Source organism: Leptonotus elevatus, chromosome 1 (assembly GCF_054856555.1).
Source record: "Leptonotus elevatus isolate MCC_2025b chromosome 1, RoL_Lele_1.0, whole genome shotgun sequence".
Lineage (NCBI taxonomy): Eukaryota > Metazoa > Chordata > Actinopteri > Syngnathiformes > Syngnathidae > Leptonotus > Leptonotus elevatus.
In genome coordinates this window covers 21,963,921-21,981,897 of record NC_141239.1, presented here as the reverse complement: position 1 = coordinate 21,981,897, position 17,977 = coordinate 21,963,921, and the positions used below count along the sequence as shown (strand labels likewise).

General features: G+C 38.4%; 1 protein-coding gene across 1 annotated transcript; it reads left to right on the top strand.

Moving 5' to 3' along the window:
- The first annotated feature begins 1,030 nt into the window (after nt 1-1,030).
- dhx30 (DEAH (Asp-Glu-Ala-His) box helicase 30) lies at nt 1,031-17,968 on the top strand. Its single transcript, XM_086084179.1, has 19 exons — nt 1,031-1,202; nt 1,388-1,524; nt 1,615-1,725; nt 4,235-4,462; nt 4,541-4,690; nt 4,762-4,914; nt 5,348-5,803; nt 7,002-7,385; nt 8,521-8,599; nt 8,675-8,779; nt 8,853-9,028; nt 10,229-10,435; nt 10,526-10,607; nt 12,266-12,459; nt 12,534-12,693; nt 14,337-14,494; nt 16,094-16,197; nt 16,272-16,411; nt 17,547-17,968. Exons 1-19 carry the CDS (start codon nt 1,031-1,033, stop codon nt 17,792-17,794), a joined length of 3,444 nt encoding a protein of 1,147 aa, XP_085940305.1. The 3' UTR covers nt 17,795-17,968.
- Nucleotides 17,969-17,977: the final 9 nt, after the last annotated feature.

Here is a 17,977-nt window from a genome sequence, read left to right as displayed (position 1 = left end):
TGCCTATCATGTCCCTCAAGACATCACTGACAAATGCCTGGAAGACTGTAGGGGCATTTGTGAGACCAATCGGCATGGCCAGGTATTCATAATGGGTGTTGAAGGCAGTTTTCCACTCGTCCCCCTCCTTGATGCAGACCAGGTGGTAAGCTTGGCGAAGGTCCAACTTGGTGAAGATAGTGGCACCATGGAGAGGGGTGAAAGCAGACTCAATAAGAGGAAATGGGTACCTGTTCTTGATTGCAATGCTGTTAAGTCCTCTGTAGTCCACACAAGGATGCAGTGTTTTGTCCTTTTTGTCCACAAAAAAGAATCTTGCCCCTACAGGCGAAAACGATGGTCGAATGATTCTTGCAGCCAATGACTCTGATATGTAGTCCTCCATAACTTGTCGTTCCCGCTAAAAAATATTGAATAGCTGACCTCTGCGGAAGGGTGCACCAGTCTTGAGGTCAATGGCGCAATCATATAGTTTACGCAAGGACATGGCGCGAGGTTTACTGAAAACGCGGGCAAGATCATGAAAACAGGTTGAAACGAGGGACAAGTCATACACATATATATATATATATATATATATATATATAGTATTTAATGTTAGCTCCTTTAATTTGTTTTTATGTTTTGAATTAAATTAAACACACAGCACACTGCATCAAAAAGAACATAACTTGGAGATTTACATTTTATTTATTTATTTATTTTCAAAATAATGAAACGAATAACACACATTAATCAATAAACAATGAATTCATTAACTTAAAATAATGTTTCATAACATATATACTTCAACAGGTAACACTAGTAATATGAGACCATGTTTAGCTCTTGTTGTTTAAAATGAAATTACATGCATTTTACAGGAATAGAAAATGATTTAGAAATTTACTTTTACTTTTTTTTCTTTGCATTTTTCGAATTATTTTACGTAGAATGACAATACGAAAACGTATTGTATAGTTTCCACCAGAGGGGTCGCTACTTAGCTCCTTGACTACATTCCCACCAGAGAAGAAATTAAAGTTTAAAGATGGCGCTACCCGGCGTTTCACTCGTGTGTCTGAGAGCGCTGCGCAGCATATATAAATGCCTTCCGACAGGAGTTCCGAGAGCGTCGCACTGGGGCGGAGAGATGCGCTGGTGCGGGGCGAAAGTGGTCAGCTTTCGACCGTACAGTACGTCGAGTTTCCAGCCTAAACGAGGTGAGTGACACCGGTGAGCTAGCTGAAGCGGCTACCGCGACAGACGTCAAGGGCACATGCATGCGTGAAAACATCACATTCATCACTAGCCTGTTTCTTCATATCTAACGTAACGATCCCCTATAGATTAGCATGAGTTGTTCATGTTTTACCTTAAATGTATTATGTTTTATTTTACTGCGTAGGAGACGTTGGCCCCAACTTGCTTGAGGAGTTCCCAGACCCCAAAGGTCTCTTGAATAACGCCATCGCTCGCTCATTGGGAGTCAACGACCTCTCCGAGCTCATCCAGTACACCTACACGGAGGAAGCTGGCGTCAAGGTCAGGCCGACACTCGTTTTAGATTCTAGACTTGTGTTGTTATCGTGAGGTGAGGTCATGTTCTCTCGAATGGTGTCCCGTATTGTGTAGAAAGCCACCGTGACCGTGCTGTGGCCCTGCAAGATTGAGGAAGATGGCTACGCCTCCAAAAAAATTGACGCAGAGAGATACGCTGCAGCAGCCGCTTGCCACAAGCTCAAAGTATGTTTTGGGTCTATTTAAATGTACTTTGTATTTATTAATTTTTTTGCGACTTTGCTAACGGACTTTTTTTTCTTTTCTTTTTTTGCGACTTATTTACTGCCAATGATGGCTATAAATGTCAAAAAAATAATTTTAACTTTTTCTATTTAACTCTTTGACTGCCATAAACGTTATAAAACGTTTAGCATAAACCTAGGGAAGGGCGCCGAGGACGTTAAAAGACGTCCCCTATGTTTTTTTGTTTTTTTTTTCAAAAACGGGTGCAGGAAAGCCTTGGGCAGCTGTGCTGAAAGTATCAGGCATATCTGAATAGTAAAAGACTCGTTTTGGCCCCTAGAGGGCAGCGATGACTCTCTTTGCACAAGGTTGGATGGGCCGCCCACCGTGGGCGTCAGTAGAAGACGTGAGGCGGAGCTAGAGTGTTGAGGAGACAATGGCTGATGAAGCCACAATGGCTGACCAAGCAACCGGTTGCAAGCAGCTCACGCTTGAGCATTTTTTTCAAAGACGGAAAGCATCAATCAATACTAAAAAGCGCATTGATGTCGACGATGATGATGACTCCGAGCTTGACGCCAAAGTTGGAAGCTTTGACGTGACTGTTATGATTACGTAGTAAGCCTCACCGGCTAAGCGCGGCTAGCGCTGCTAAGGCCGGAAAACGCGCACAATAGCCGGCCGGGTACTTCTACACAATCGGACATTCGATCGGGCGATGGAGAGTTGGCATCGACCAATGCAGATTGATGATTATGATGATGATGACTCCGAGCTTGACGCCAAAGTTGGAAGCCTTGACGTGTTTACGATCACGTAGTAAGCCTCACCGGCTAAGCGCGGCTAGCGCTGCTAAGGCCGGAAAACGCGCACAATAGCCAGCCGGGTACTTCTGCACAAGCGGACATTCGATCGGACGATGGAGAGTAGTCGAAAAGCATCGACCAATGCACATTGATGATGATGATGATGGTCACTCCCGAGGTTGACGCCGGAGTTGGAAGCATTGACGCGGCCGTTATTCTCTCGTCATAAAGCCTCACCGGCTAGCGCTGCTAACGCCGGAAAACGCGGAGCTGCACAAGCGGACATTCGATCGGACAATGAAGAGTACCCCGAGTCCAATGCATATTCATCGGAGGAGCGGGTACAGTCTGATCACGGAGAAGACACTGTTTCTGGACTACGATGCCACCATGAATGGAGTGGATAAAATGGATCAGAACATCTACCACTCGGTATAGCAACCGAAGGACATGAGGAAGCCACAACGTAACATCACCGTAACGTAACCGTAGCATGATCCTGATATTAGACTTTATGGCAACACACACTGCAGTATATACTTGCTATTCCCCGGAAAAAACGGCCTGCAAGAAAGTGGAGCTTTTGCACGCGAAGAGGCAATCTGTTGTGCAAATGCTGTTGCGTCTCTTTGCACGCAGGAGAGTGTTACAAAAAGAAAAACTGTCGTTGAAACATCCACATATTTGTAAATAGCACCACAGTTGCACACATTTGTAAATAGTTTGCCAAATTGTTGTCAAATTGTTACACTGTTGAATGTAAATAAACGTATTTTGCTATCAAAAAACACTTTTTCATTCTTGGTGGTAGTGTTTTATAGAAGTAAAGCACTATTTAGGTGTTTGTGGCATCATTCATGGACAAAAAGAAGTGTAAAATTCACTAGAATGCATGAAATAATATCGTTTCACTAAAAGCTTGATTTCTCCGTATTTTGGTCCAAAACAGGCGAAATTGGGTCAAACTAACCATTTTCTATTGTTGATTACTAAAGAACGGAATAAGGTAGAAACAAACTTTTTTTTTCTGATGAAAGATGAAAGTCCAATCTTTCCTTTGGTAGTACGTGTGTTTCCATAGTCCAAACAGAACATTTTCTGTGGACCTTGAAAGATCAGTCAAAATGCTTAAATCGGCTGGCACTGACGGCATCCCTTTTCTGAAAACGTCTGGCAGTCAAAGAGTTAAAAAAAAAAAAAATCCCACTTTTGTTAACAAGAATATGAAAACCTAGAATTTTTTTCATTGTACATTTAGAACAGATATGACCTTTGTGATTAATCGCGAGTTAACTAGTGAAGTCATGAGATTAATTACGATTAAAAACTTAAATTGCCTGACGCCTAAAATTTTTAATAATATTTTCTTTCCTTTTTTTATTTATTTTTCATTCACTACCGTTGACGGCTATAAACGTCAAAAAATAATTTTAACTATTTCTATTAGTTTAACATTTTGTTTACACTTTTGTTAACAAGAGTATGAATACCTAGATTTTTTTATTGTACATTTAGAACAGATATAACATTTGTGATTAATCGCGAGTTAACTAATGAAGTCATGCGATTAATTACAATTAAAAAAAATGTTTTAATAATCTTTTTTTTAATGAGAAACCCCACACATGAAGAGGAACAAATAGATCACACTTTTGTTTGTGTGTGTGTGTACTTTACATAATTTTCCCATGTTTACCGTGCAGGAAATGGGTGTGATTGGTCCAGGCAATGAGATGCCCAAGAAGAGATTGGGCAGGGGTAGAGGAGGATTGCGTTCAACTCTTTACGATGACGAAGACTCCTTGGCTGACACATTGGCGCAGTCGTCCAAAAACGCATCTGACATTTCCGAAGCGCTCTCGCACTTCCCTAATCCCAAAGCCCTCTTGACGAAGGTGGTCCAAGTGGCCACGTCGTCCAATAGGTGCAAAGTAAGTACATATGATTTTCGCCATTCGCAGCTAAACAAATGTCATGCCAACGTGATATTTATCTCATGCTAACAATAGGAGTTGATACGTTTCACGACAAAAGGTGGCAAGCTCAAGACGTGTGAGCTGACCCTGCGCTGGCCGCAGGAAATGACTTTCACTGCGACGGCGAGCAAGAAAGTCACGGCAGAAAAGGGAGTGGCAGCTCTTGCCTGCGTGAAATTGAAAGTAATGAGTCTTGTACCACTTTCTCTTTTTTGTCAACCGCAACTTAATCCGATCACATGTCGACGATATAGGAGCTAGGGTTGCTGGATAAGAACAACGACCCGCTGACTCACGCCAAGTACCACGGGGCCGAGGTGAGGGAGGCGCGAGAACGTGAGCGGCGTCCTCTTCGGGTGGAAGTTCCCACGCATTTGGAGGAGCGTATGAGGGATTATTTTACACAGGTCAGTTGAAGCCAGTTTGATCCAAATTAATTCATAAGTGGTTTGTTTGGGGAGGAGGCTCCATTTTGTCTTGTTCACTTTCCGTTGTTGTCATTTTTCTGATTAACAACTGCGCTGTCTAATGCTATCATTTGTGGTACTGTAACACTTTTTTTGGGGTACTAACTGAATACAAAAAACGGGTTTTCATTTGTGGCCAACTGGACATAAGGTAAGCTGTTGCAATTTGACCTTGCTATTTGGTGGTTTTCTTGCTATTTTTCTTGCTTCTAAGTGGGACCAGGTATCTAAAAACTAATTAAAGTGAATAAATTGAAAAAAAAAGTCCAAATAAAATTATAAACTAACTCCAAAGAATACACAAAAACTATTATAACCCTGTATTGTACGCCTAGTTATAAACATAATGGTGTAATTCTTGTATTGATGACAGTATCCAGTGGAAGCAGAAGTGCAAAAACTCTATGAGGAAGAGGACGACGTCATCCACCAAGTGGAAGCAGAGGAGGAAGACTTGACACAAGACGCCATCACAGGCAAACCCTACCGGCCGTGGTCCCCTCAGGAAAGGAGGCACCTCAACGAACGCCTGCAGGAGGAGTGGGAAAGCGCCGGGACGGGCCAGAGCACAGCGTTGCCGGTCGACGCCCACCGGCAGCGCGTGGTGTCGGCCGTGCACGCCGCCCGGGCCGTAGTGATTGCCGGGGAGACCGGGTGCGGCAAGACCACTCGAATCCCTCGCTATCTTCTGGAGGATCGCGTGATGGAAGGACACGGCGCCGATTGCAACATCCTGGTGACTCAACCGCGCCGAATCAGCGCCGTGTCGGTGGCTCATCGCGTGGCCCAGGAAATGGGTCCTGCTCTCAGACACTCTGTGGGGTATCAGGTAGATGACATTTTAACATATTTTATTTAACTAAGTCCTTATGGCAAGGGTTTGGTGCTTTTTAAGGGGAAGTCAAGTAAAAAAAGAAATATATATTTAATATAGTATTTTCTAGGTGGCCCTACTTACCTGTTTTCTGGGTTTGGTCATGTAGCATTCGCAAGCTGAGCCGTGATTGGTCATTACATGAGCCTGAGCAATTGTTATTTCATTTTCAGTCGACAGCAACCGGCAAAATGGCCACCCCCTGAGATGGACAAAAATGAGTGGATTTTGCTTTTTAACTCATATTCCACAAACGCAATATAAATGTATTCAGAATCCTGTGTTTAGACTAGAGGGGCCGCAAAAATATTTTTGACATGACTTCCCCTTTTAAAGTCCTACAACATGCTACTTATGCTACAAATGAAAAACGTAATATTGTAATTTTCAGTTTAAAGTGCTTCAAAATATAACATTACTGGTAACTTTTAGGACAAATAGTTTGCTTGTTAGTTGGAGAGCAATGATGTAAAAATCTAAAATAAAGTGCAAGTACTATAAATAAATTAAATGGTCAACTATATAAAAGTGCAATAATAAAATAAAAATATATTAATTGTAAAATAACACTATATAAAAGCAATTTAAAAAAAAATCAAAAATATTAATACAAAAAAATTATATCAGTAGCTATACCGTACATTATGGGCTTAACCTGATTTATTTATTTATTTTATTTTTTGCCATTAAAGGAATATAAATAGTTTATTTTTAAAATAGCTTTATATTACTGAAAATGCTTGGATTTTTTTGTTCAGATTACTTGAAAATTTGTTCAATGTCTTAACCCGGTTTTTTTTTTTTACTGAATTTTTGGACAAATGGATTTCATATTTGATGTCAAAATATACAGAAAGATAACATTTACATAGTTGCATTTCTTATGTTAATGTGGGCATTTGACTAAATTTTCTACACTACTGATGGGAATAATTAATGATAAATGTGTTATTTGAATACAATTTTTTGTTGTTTTTAATATTGTTTTTGTGCAAAAGTCAGTGCTGACCTAAATTAGAAAAAAATAACTTAAATAACAAATGTATTCGTGGATATAATAACATTGTCAATGCTATACCTTTAAAAAAGAAAAACAATTCCATCATAGCATCTTCTTTAATCCAGTTAACGATGCATCCCGCCGTCTGCGCAGGTGAGACTCGAGAGCAGACCACCGGAGCAGAGCGGCGGCGCTTTGCTCTTTCTGACAGTGGGTGTCCTGCTCAGAAAGCTGCAGTCCAACCCCACTCTAAAGGGCATCAGCCACGTGGTGGTGGATGAGGTTCACGAGCGTGACGTCAACACGGACCTCCTGCTGGCGCTGCTGCGCTCGTGCATGAGCAAGAACCCCGACCTGCGGGTGGTGCTGATGAGCGCCACCGGCGACAACGAGCGGCTGGCTGGCTACTTCGGCGGATGTCCCGTCGTCAAGGTGCCCGGATTTATGCACCCTGTGCGAGATTGTTACCTGGAGGACGTGCTGAGAGAAATGGGGCGGCCCCCGCCACTCGACGACAGCAAAGAGTTGACCAATGAGGTGAGACTGGATTCTTTACATTTTGAATACCATGTGAATGAAGTCATGTGATTAAAAATTAGTCATTACTGTGAGAATTATATTTTTTTTATATACAAAAATAAATACAGTACAGTTGTGCTTATATAGCCTATGGTGTGTATGTAAACTTTTGAGCAATGTGTAAATTGTGTGTGTGTGTGTGTGTGTGTGTATATATATATATATATATATATATATATATATATATATATATATATATTATTTTTTACAATATATCAAGTAAAAACTGTAAATTCTTATGTTTTTCCAATTAAAAAAATAAATACATTTCCATTCATTCAGTTATAGAACAGGGATGGTGTAAACTGAAGTTCTGGAGTTGTCCAAAATATTCCATCAGTGCTAAATTTGCTAATGGGATCGGCCACATCCTTTTTTTTTTCTCTCTTTTTTTTTTGGGCCACATTCTCTGTGACCACTCATATGGACAGAATATGTGCATATGTGCAAAATTATTGCAAAACTTATGAACAGCAAACTAAAATTAAGTGCAATAACTCATTTTGTGCATTTTTAAAAAATTAGTATTGTTAATATTACTGGTGCACTATGTTTGTCCTGCGTAAAATTCCAAATCGCCCCAAATTTTTTAGGGCTACTCAAGTTGTAGTATAACTAGACTATGCCATGTCGCCCATCTAGTGGTGAGTTTTAATATTACAACTTTAGAATACAGTAAAGTGACAATATATTTTTAAGAATTGAGAAGGGAAAAAATCGAAATAGTTTTGCAAATATGCTTAAAATTATTATAATTTTTTTTATTAAACTATTTTTAAAACTTTTTTTTAACAAACTTTTTTCTGGTTTTTATTTTTTTGGGAGAGCGTAAAAAATGTAATAAGCATCTTCTTGTTTTCAAAAAAAAAATTTGTCGTTTTTTTTTTTATAGATTATCTTTCCCAATTAATCAGGGTGCCAATATGTCAGTTGCCCATCTCTGTTATAAAATCATGACTATTACTAGAATTCAAGAAACATGATTGATAAAACTGAGCACAATGTTTGTATAGGCGGCATTTCGACTATACCCTTCGTCGGTGAGTTGTGCAGGTGTGCCTAATGGTGACTTTTCCCCCCGTGTCCCCTACAGAGGCAAAGCGATAAGGTCAGTCCAGATCTGGATCTTGTCGCTGATGTCATTGAGCACATTGACAGACGTGGCGAACCAGGTACCAAACTCCCTCGTCGTCTCTCCATTGCGGCAGTTCATTGAAATCACATTTCAAATGTCTCTCCTTCCGCAGGTGCCTTATTGTGTTTCCTGCCCGGATGGCAGGACATCAAGGCGGTTCAAGAGACGCTCCAGATGAAGCCGCACTTTTCTTCTGGCTTGCACATGATCCTCCCATGTAAGAACTTAAACATCCTCCATTTAAAATGCAAAAACAACAAACATCTCCCCTTTTGTTGTTGTTGCTTCAGTGCACTCTAGTTTATCAGTGGCAGACCAGCAGGCAGTATTCCAGCGCCCCCCACAGGGCCACAGGAAAATTGTCTTGGCCACCAACATAGCGGAGACATCCATCACCATCGACGATGTTGTGCATGTGGTGGACGCAGGGACGCACAAGGAGCATAGTTACGACCCACGCACCAAAGTAAGGCTACAGACAACATTTTTGTTTAATTTTCGTGCATGTGGAAGAAAAGCTACTTCACATTCAAAGTAGCCTCTTGTCAAGCAACACAAAAAAAAAAAATTATGAAGGGGTGGGAGGCTTTATTAAAAAAAATTTAAATACATATCAATTAAAAAAAACATTGACTATAACAACATATATTAGCAACATTGTTAGATTTAAAATGTTTTAATATTACAGCAATAGTCATTTTTACAAGAAAGTATATACTGTTGCAAGAATAAAATCATGAAACAAGTCTTTAGTCATTTAAAAAAAAAACTTACTTTTTTACGTTTAGAGTAAATTTTAAAATTTGTGAAAATTGATGTGAATAAAGTTGTAATTTTGAAACCATAATTACACCATTGAAATCACATTTTTATTAAAACTGTCTTGAGTAATTTTATAATTGTGAAAGTTTTTTTTACATTTAATAATTTGAATACTGTAATTGTAAGGAATCTTGAATTTGAATTAGTGTTGTCACGATGCCAAAATTACGATACTGAAGATACCTTGACAAAAATCTAAAAGCAGCTAAATTAAAACTGACAAGAGCTACAAATTATTTTTATATTTTATTAATTCAAAATATTATGATTTATACATGTTAGTTTATGTACATACTGTCTGTATATACTGTATGTGCTTTCACATTGCATGCCATATTCTTGAAGTCCTGTATCTGATGTCATCAGTTTTAAAAATTGGTCATACAGTGGCACTCGATGCAACGTTGCTTGAGTTCGCGTGCATGTCTCTGCTCTTCTCAATACTGCTCCCAACTAGTTAAATAAGTAATCAAATAGTCTACTAGAAACTCTATTTTTTTTTTTTTTGTCAAAAATACGTCACTCTGTCATTCGTCTGAGCTTTTTCAGAATGTGCAGCAACCAGGTGTGTTTATGAATAAATAGTGAAATAACATTTCTTTAAACTTTCAAATACTACAGTAGTATTAAAAGAAATGCAAATATATTTTAGGGGGGAAATTATGATGCTGCAAGAACAATATACAGAATATTAGAACATCAAATTGTGATATATATATATATATATATATATATATATATATATATTTTTTTTTTTTTCTCCCTTATAAATGGAAAAACAAAAGATGGATTATTATTTAGAAGAAGATTTGTGGTGTCTGAAGGTGATTTGTGCCGTTTCCAGGTGTCTTGTCTGGACACGGTGTGGATTTCGCAGTCCAACGTGACTCAGCGCAAAGGGCGAGCGGGCCGCTGCCAGCCGGGTCAGTCGTACCATCTGTTCCCACGCAAACGACTGGACGCAATGACGCCCTTCCCCGTTCCGGAGATCCTGCGCATCCCCCTGGAGAGCCTGGTGGTCCAGGCCAAGATACACAGTCCTAAAATGAAGGTCGTTCCTCGAGGTCGTGTTATTTGAATGCTGAATGTCTTCATGGCATTAAGTAACGAGCTATTTTTTTCCGTATGAGTGTCCTTGCAGGCTGGTGACTTTTTATCGCAAGTGTTAGACAGCCCCGAACAGCAAGCCGTGTCGGATGCCGTCCAAAATCTGCAAGTCATTGGTGAGTTTTCTATACTGTACTGTGTTCATAAATTTATTGGTTATGGTGTGAAAGAATAGAATAAAGAGCATGTTATTTTTCTGGTGCTGTTGTAACCAAAACTATAGCACCTTTCAAGGCAATCAGAGACGAGAAGAAAGTCATTTAATAAGAGGCACAATATTAGGGTCACACCGGGGGGCAAAAATGAAAGAGAGAACAAATATTTGAAGAGTGAAATAGTAGTAGTATTAAAATGGAAAACTTAATTTTAAAACTAGTTTAGTATGTTAAAATATATTGAATATTGTTTTTTGTTTTGTTTAAGCAAAATGTAAAGTAAACTTGCAATATTACAATAGTGAAGTCCCTTTTTTTTTTTTTTTTTTACAAAAAAATTGTAATGTTAAAGAATCTTTATTCTTACAGAAACCGTCATAATTGTTCGGATTAAGTTTAAATATTAAGTTAAAGTTGGATTATTAATACATTAAAAAAAAGTTTTAATATTGCCAGAATAAATTCATGTTTTGGAGGGACACTTATAAAATTGGGAGAATAAACACATAACGCTAGCTATATGTTTAGAACACAAGATGTTTACAAGTTGTGAATAAAATGTGATTTAAAATGTAGTATTTTATATGCTCTTTTTATATTAAATAAGAAAACATTAATGTTTTAAAATAGTGATTATGACTGCGCTAAAGTTGCTAGAAAATGTCTTCTCAGAAATCTGAATAATTTCTGTCACTTTGAAGTAAAACATTACTGAGAACCTTGAATGTAATGAGAATTTTTTTTGGGGGGGGGGTTTGATATTGCTGCAATAAAATCCTAAGTGGGTTTTTTTTTTAATGAAAATTTGGAACAGTTGTATTTTATTATAATTATTTGTATGAGAAAAAAGTCATTGCAAGCAAAACGCAAACAAATATTTTTGGGAGATTTTTTTTTAAATATGAGAAACTTCAAATTAATAAAAGAAAATAAATAAATATAATTACATACATGCATACATACATACATACATACATACATACAATTAAATTAAACAATAGTTGAATAAATAATATAAGATTAAACAATAGTTGTTTTTGTTGTTGTTTTTTTAAGGTTTAAAAATATTGAATCTCAGATACATTTGTGTAAAAATGTCATAATGTCTAGATATTACATAAAGAGCCAACACTAAGCAACTATCAGTTTGTTGATTATGGGGGCGCCATATGGACAAAAGCGGTAATGTTATGCCTGAAGGAAGACCACATTTCCCATGAGGACATGCACATTGCGTCGTTTTTTTAAGCTCACGCCAGTCAAATTGACTTCCGACTTTGTAACGAATGGGGAAAAGGGGAAGTGACGTTATGCCATCAAGCATTCAGCACATTTGTAGTTTTTGTGTGGCAGTGTTTCTACCACCCTCCTCACGCTTGTTTAGTGCCAGTAAAGATTATACAGGCCCCCTCAGGCCATGACAAAGCTACCATTCAACTAGTTTTAAGTTGGTGTTTCATCAGAAGTTCTGAAAATATTTTTATTACGGTTGAAAAGTTCCTTAGTGCTACTTAAACGAGTCATATTCCACAAACACTAGCATACAATTATAACAAATGTTTTTGAGGTTGACTTTCCCTTTAAAAAGCAAATTGTTCTTGATTGTTTTGTTCCTGCAGGCGTCCTGGACCGGCAGGAATCGCTGACGCCTTTGGGCGAGCGCGTGTCCTTGATCTCATGTGACCCGCGTCTGGGCAAAGTGCTGGTGCTGGGCGCCATTTTCCGCTGCACGTTGCCTCTGTTGTCCGTGGCCGCCAGCCTGACGCGGGACCCGTTCCACAACAGCCTGCAGAACCGAGCGACCGTCGCCAAGGTGAGGCCGACCAACGCTTGACGTCACGTTGGGCATTTGCGCGCTCGCTCATCCGCTGGCACTGTCATCGTCAGGCCAAAGCCGTCCTGAGCGGCTCCGGCTGCAGCGACTACCTGGCGTTCAGTCGAGTCGTGCTGGGCTGGAGGAGATATCAGCAGGAAGGAGGCCGCAGCGATCGAGACGGATACTTGGAGGAATTCTGCTTGTCCAAGGCCGGCCTGCGTTTCATCAATGGTACGCTATAATAATAATAATAATAATATTATTAATAATATACAAATCAAGTCGTAGCATTGCAATATTACATTCAATTTGTATTTTGAGGTGGCAAAAATGGTAAAAACAATTGAGTCATTAATTTGATTCAGTAATTTTAAGATTCTTCAGTATTGTAAGTAAAGCTGTATTATTCAAATAATGTTCAGATAATAAAGTAACATCTTGATTGTGAACGACTAGTCTTTACAAAGTTGGATTTGTACAAATTTGCAATAATGCAGTCAAATTTACAATAAGATAATTTTCATGAATAAATTCAGTTACAAAATCTTCTTGAACAATACAAGATAAAGTTGTTAAATTTTCAAGGTGACGCTGTTGTGAATGAGTTTCAAATGAAGTGATAACATTGACATAATGAATTGTATTTTTTGTATTGCATATTAACTGAGTCATTTTAAATATGTTAAATTATTCAAAACAAAAGGTGCAGTCTTGTGAGATTAATGTCATTTTTTATTGTGGGAAAAAAGCATTTGCCAGATTAAACTTTTAAAAGTAAAATCTTGAATGTTAAAATAGTCATATTAAAATTCAATTTTTAAGAGAAAAAAATCTGAAGGTACAGCTAGATAGCATTTTTGTGAATACATTAAGTTAAATAATCTTGAATATTACAGGAATTAAGGTTATATTCTTAAAAAATATATATATCTTTTTTTGCGAATACCAAATCAGAATATTACGCTAAATATATTTTTCCTGCTGGTCATTAACTCATTTGCTCCCAAAATCGTATAAAAACATTGCATTTTAAATATAACCATGGTCCCAAAAAAACACATTTATAATTGTATTTTATTTTTTTATGCTAGAGCATACAGAAGGCTTTAATGTAGCCTCTGAACTGAAGAGAAGCAATGGTAGTTATTACAAAAATGGCCAGCAGGTGGCAGCAGAGTAAAAGAGATCAACCGGGGCCATGTTGCAACACAGCTCATTTACCCACAGTTTGAAACAGATTCGTGAATAATGATGAAACTTATATTCTAATGCGAATTGCTGCCAAACGGAAACAGAAATATGCTTGTTGATGAAGGAAGAGACTCTAATCTTTCTTTTGTTTTTATTCTAATAGAACCTAATATTTTGTGGGCCTTGCAAAATCAGTCAAAATCCAGTAACACAATTTACCAATAATGTAATAATAATAATAATGTGTTTAAAAAAATATATATGCATTTGTGGGGACTGGTGACTAGTTGTAATTTGCAATGAACAAAATGAGTCCAGAAGTTGTGAAACCAACGTCCAACATGAAACACAAATGCCACCTCGTGGCAGAAAATTACCTCACCACATTATGATTATATGAATATGATTCAGTTTTTCTCAGTCCTTTAACTGTGTAGTATATATTTTTAACTTCAAATAACTTTATGAAGTACTTACTATAAAATTAACCAAATTTGTATTTGGAAGCCATATTTGTCCACTTTTATATTAATAAGAGTATGAAAAACTTGAAAAAATAAGTATTGTACATTTAGAACAGCTATAGCGTGCGATTAAGTGAACTATGGAAATCACTCGATTAATTATGATTAAAAAAAAAATGTAATCCTCCATCCCTCGGCCGTTGTTGTTTTTCTGCACAGGTCTCATTTCCCAGTTCAGCGAGAATCTCCGTGAGGCTCAACTGGTGTCCCGCGCCAGTGATTGCCAACGGCACTCGTCGCTACTCAACCAACACAGCGAACAGGAGCAGCTGCTCAAGGCCGTGCTGCTGGCCGGACTCTATCCCAACCTCATCCAGGTACGAGCACGCTCAAAGGCACAAATACAGTAGTAGGTCTCAATATTAGTGTTTGTTTTTTTTTTAAATCTGTAATACAATATTCAGCTTTGTCCACCCAGTTTTGTCAAATTATACCATTTGGTGGTTGTTGCTTTTTGGGGGCATTTGGGGGCATTTTTTATCCCACTAAACACAATAATTAATTTCTACATATCTTTACCGCCTTTTTCACCCATCTATCTACTCTCTCTCCTAACATAATCATGCTGGCCGATTTAAAAAAAAAAGTTTATTTATTTATTTATTTTATAATTTATTTATTTATTTTTTTATATTCACATGGACAATACCAATTTACCTCTCACCGAAGATGTTACTTCCTGTCCCGACAGTCTTGGATGCAAACGATTCGTCGCCTCCCCCACACCCTCCAAAGGTCATATTCTGAACTTAATCCTCAGAATTTGCAACTGATGAACTCGAACCCGCAACTGCTCACTTTCTTCTCTCGCTCCACTTAAAAAAATTAAATAGGCTTGTTTCTTTTTCCCTCTCTGCTCCTTGGTTCATCCCCCCCGATCTCTGTCCATTGAAATCAAAAGCTCGACAGCTGAACGTCTCTTCAGAAAAACTGGACTAATTATACACAAAGAAATGTACGTTAACCATCTTCTTCATTATCAGGACTCCATTCCTAGCGTTAAAAGCCATTACTTAATTACTGACAATTTAAAAAAACAACATGGGACTCCCTGCCCTCTCACTTATACCCGACGTCCTTTTGCAACTCCATCATATCATTTTTCAACGGTACAATTAAGGCCATTCACCATAACCTTGGTTCGAGCCATCCATCTGACTTCCACCCTTCCACACACTCACTGTCCCCCTTCCAGCTCCCCTCTAACAGAAATGACACAACTCATACCAAAAATCCAAGCCATCTAACGCTCCGCCTCCCTTATCCCACTTATTTCTGCCATTATTCACTCCTCCCTCACCACTGGAATGGTTCCAAAATCTCTCAAAACTGCTGCTGCAATTTTGAAAAAAAACCTCCAACTTCAACAACTTCCGTCCTATCTCCAACCTTCCTTTCATATCCAAAACCCTTGAAAAATCACTCTGGTCATTCAACTCAATCCGCCCCCTCCTCTGTTACTTCAGGTGTGCCCCAAGGATCTGTCCTGGGGCCCCTCCTATTCATAATCTACCTTCTTCCCCTTGGCAACACCTTCCGTAGATTTAATATCCAATTCCATTGTTAGGCTGATGACACCCAACTATACCTTTGCACCGAACCCTCATCCACCCTACAAACCCACCTCTCTCATGGACCGCATCTCTGAAATAAAAACGTGGTTTACTTTAAACTTCCTGCAACTTAACAGAAGCAAAACAGAATTTCTTCTCATCAGCACCAAGACCACTCCCTCAACAACAGCCAGCTTTTCACCTTCAACCCAATTCCAAAGTCTGGGAGTCGCCCTTGAAGATACACTTTCCTTCCAATCGCATATCAGCAACATTACCCGATCCGCATACTTCCATTTATGTCATATCAACCGTCTTAAATTCAATTTTTGGGTTCAGTCAACTCTTTCGTTTGCTATTTAGGTGAAGAGAGGCATCGTGACCAAAGGGGGGCGCTTTCGTCCCAACACCCTTTCATTCCGCACGGTGGGCGGAGGCGTCGTCCTGCACCGCTCCACCGTCAACAGGTGCCATGCACTTTTGAAGACGTTCGGCGTATTTCCTGATTTTTGCCTGATGTTTTTTTTTCCTGATTTTCCAGAGAAAATGATGAGCTTCCTTGTCGATGGCTCACCTTCTTCGGCGCCGTCAAGTCCAACGGCTCCGTTTTCATCCGCGACTCATCGGCCGTGCATCCGCTCGCCCTGTTGTTGCTCACGGACTGCGACGTCATGGAAACGGGTGAGCGTCATTACAACTTTGCTTTAGTTGATAATGAGATTTATTTTTATTTTTTTTTGTTGAATTATAAGGTTGCATTGAATATTTTGTTTAAAATCATTGTTTTGGCTTTATTTTTATTTATTTTTACTTTTTTCTGCTTTTTCCATTATATATTTAAAAAATGCAATTTTTTAGAAAGTGGACACTTTGAAAACTAAGACTTTTTATATTTTTTGAGTAACATTTTTTTCAATGGAAATATTTATATTATAGATGAAAAGTAAACAAGTCAAATTTTTAAGAATTCAGAGACATTTTATCCAATTTTCTTGAAACTGGATGTTTTATCTAAAGATGTTAAAAATGAAAAGTAAAAGCAAAGTTTAATTCTGTCATTAAACTCTGTTGCCATGGCGATGCGCTGTTTGCCATGAAAAATTATACTGCTTTTGATGGTCTAAACATGGCACACACGAGGCCTGGCAGACAAAAATCCCCACTGTTAACTCATTGACGGCTATAGACGTCAAAAATTTATTTGAACTATTTCTATTAGTTTAACATTTTTTCCACTTTTGTTAACAAGAGTATGAAAACCTAGATGAAAATATATTGTACATTTAGAACAGATATAAAATTTGTAATTAATCATGAGTTAACTAGTGAAGTCATGTGATTAATTACAAAAAAAATCACCTGATGCCCCTAATTTTAAATAATCTTTTCTTCTTCTTTAAAAAAAAAAAAGTATTTTTTATTTCTTTAATTTATTTTTTATTTTTTTAAGTTTATTAAAAAATTAGGGGCATCAGGCGATTACATTTTTTGAAATCATAATTAATCGCATGACTTCACTAGTTAACTCACGATTAATCACAAATTTTATATCTGTTCTAAATGTACAATAAAAACTAATTCTAGGTTTTCATACTCTTGTTAACAAAAGTGGGGAAAAAATGTTAAACTAATAGAAATAGTTAGAATGAATTTTTGACGTCTATAGCAGTCAATGGTAGTGAATGAGATAAATGTTTATTGTGCCTTTAAAAATTAAAATTCCAATGTGTCAGTGGCCCTTGCAGCTCTAGCTTTAGTTCTTTTTAATTCCTTGCTGGGCTTGCCCATAGCAAAATATCTCCACTTGTGTTTTCAGCGAGCGGCGACGACGTGGAGGTGGCGCTGTCGGGCCACTCGCTGGCGCGCTGCCAACTGTCGGCCGACACGTGGGGACTGCTGTGGGATTTGCGCACGTCCATCCAGGCCATGCTGCGCCGCAACCTCAGGCGGCCCGCCGACAGCGCCGCACACTCGGGCCAGGACGGCCAGCTCATCTCGCTGCTGGTGGCGCTGCTCAACGACACGGACGCCAACCCGTCGAGACAAAATAGTGAGGTGGACTGATTGTGAATACACGGCGCTTATTAATTAATAAGTATAGAAGAAGTCTATTCATTTGGATTGTGAAGCCTGCATGACTTGTGAAAAGTCAAATGTTTGTTTTTTGTTAGTATTAATTCTATATTGTCTAAGAGGATTTGGAGCTTGGATCGACCAAAAATAAAATGTAAAAAAATATTGTTAAGA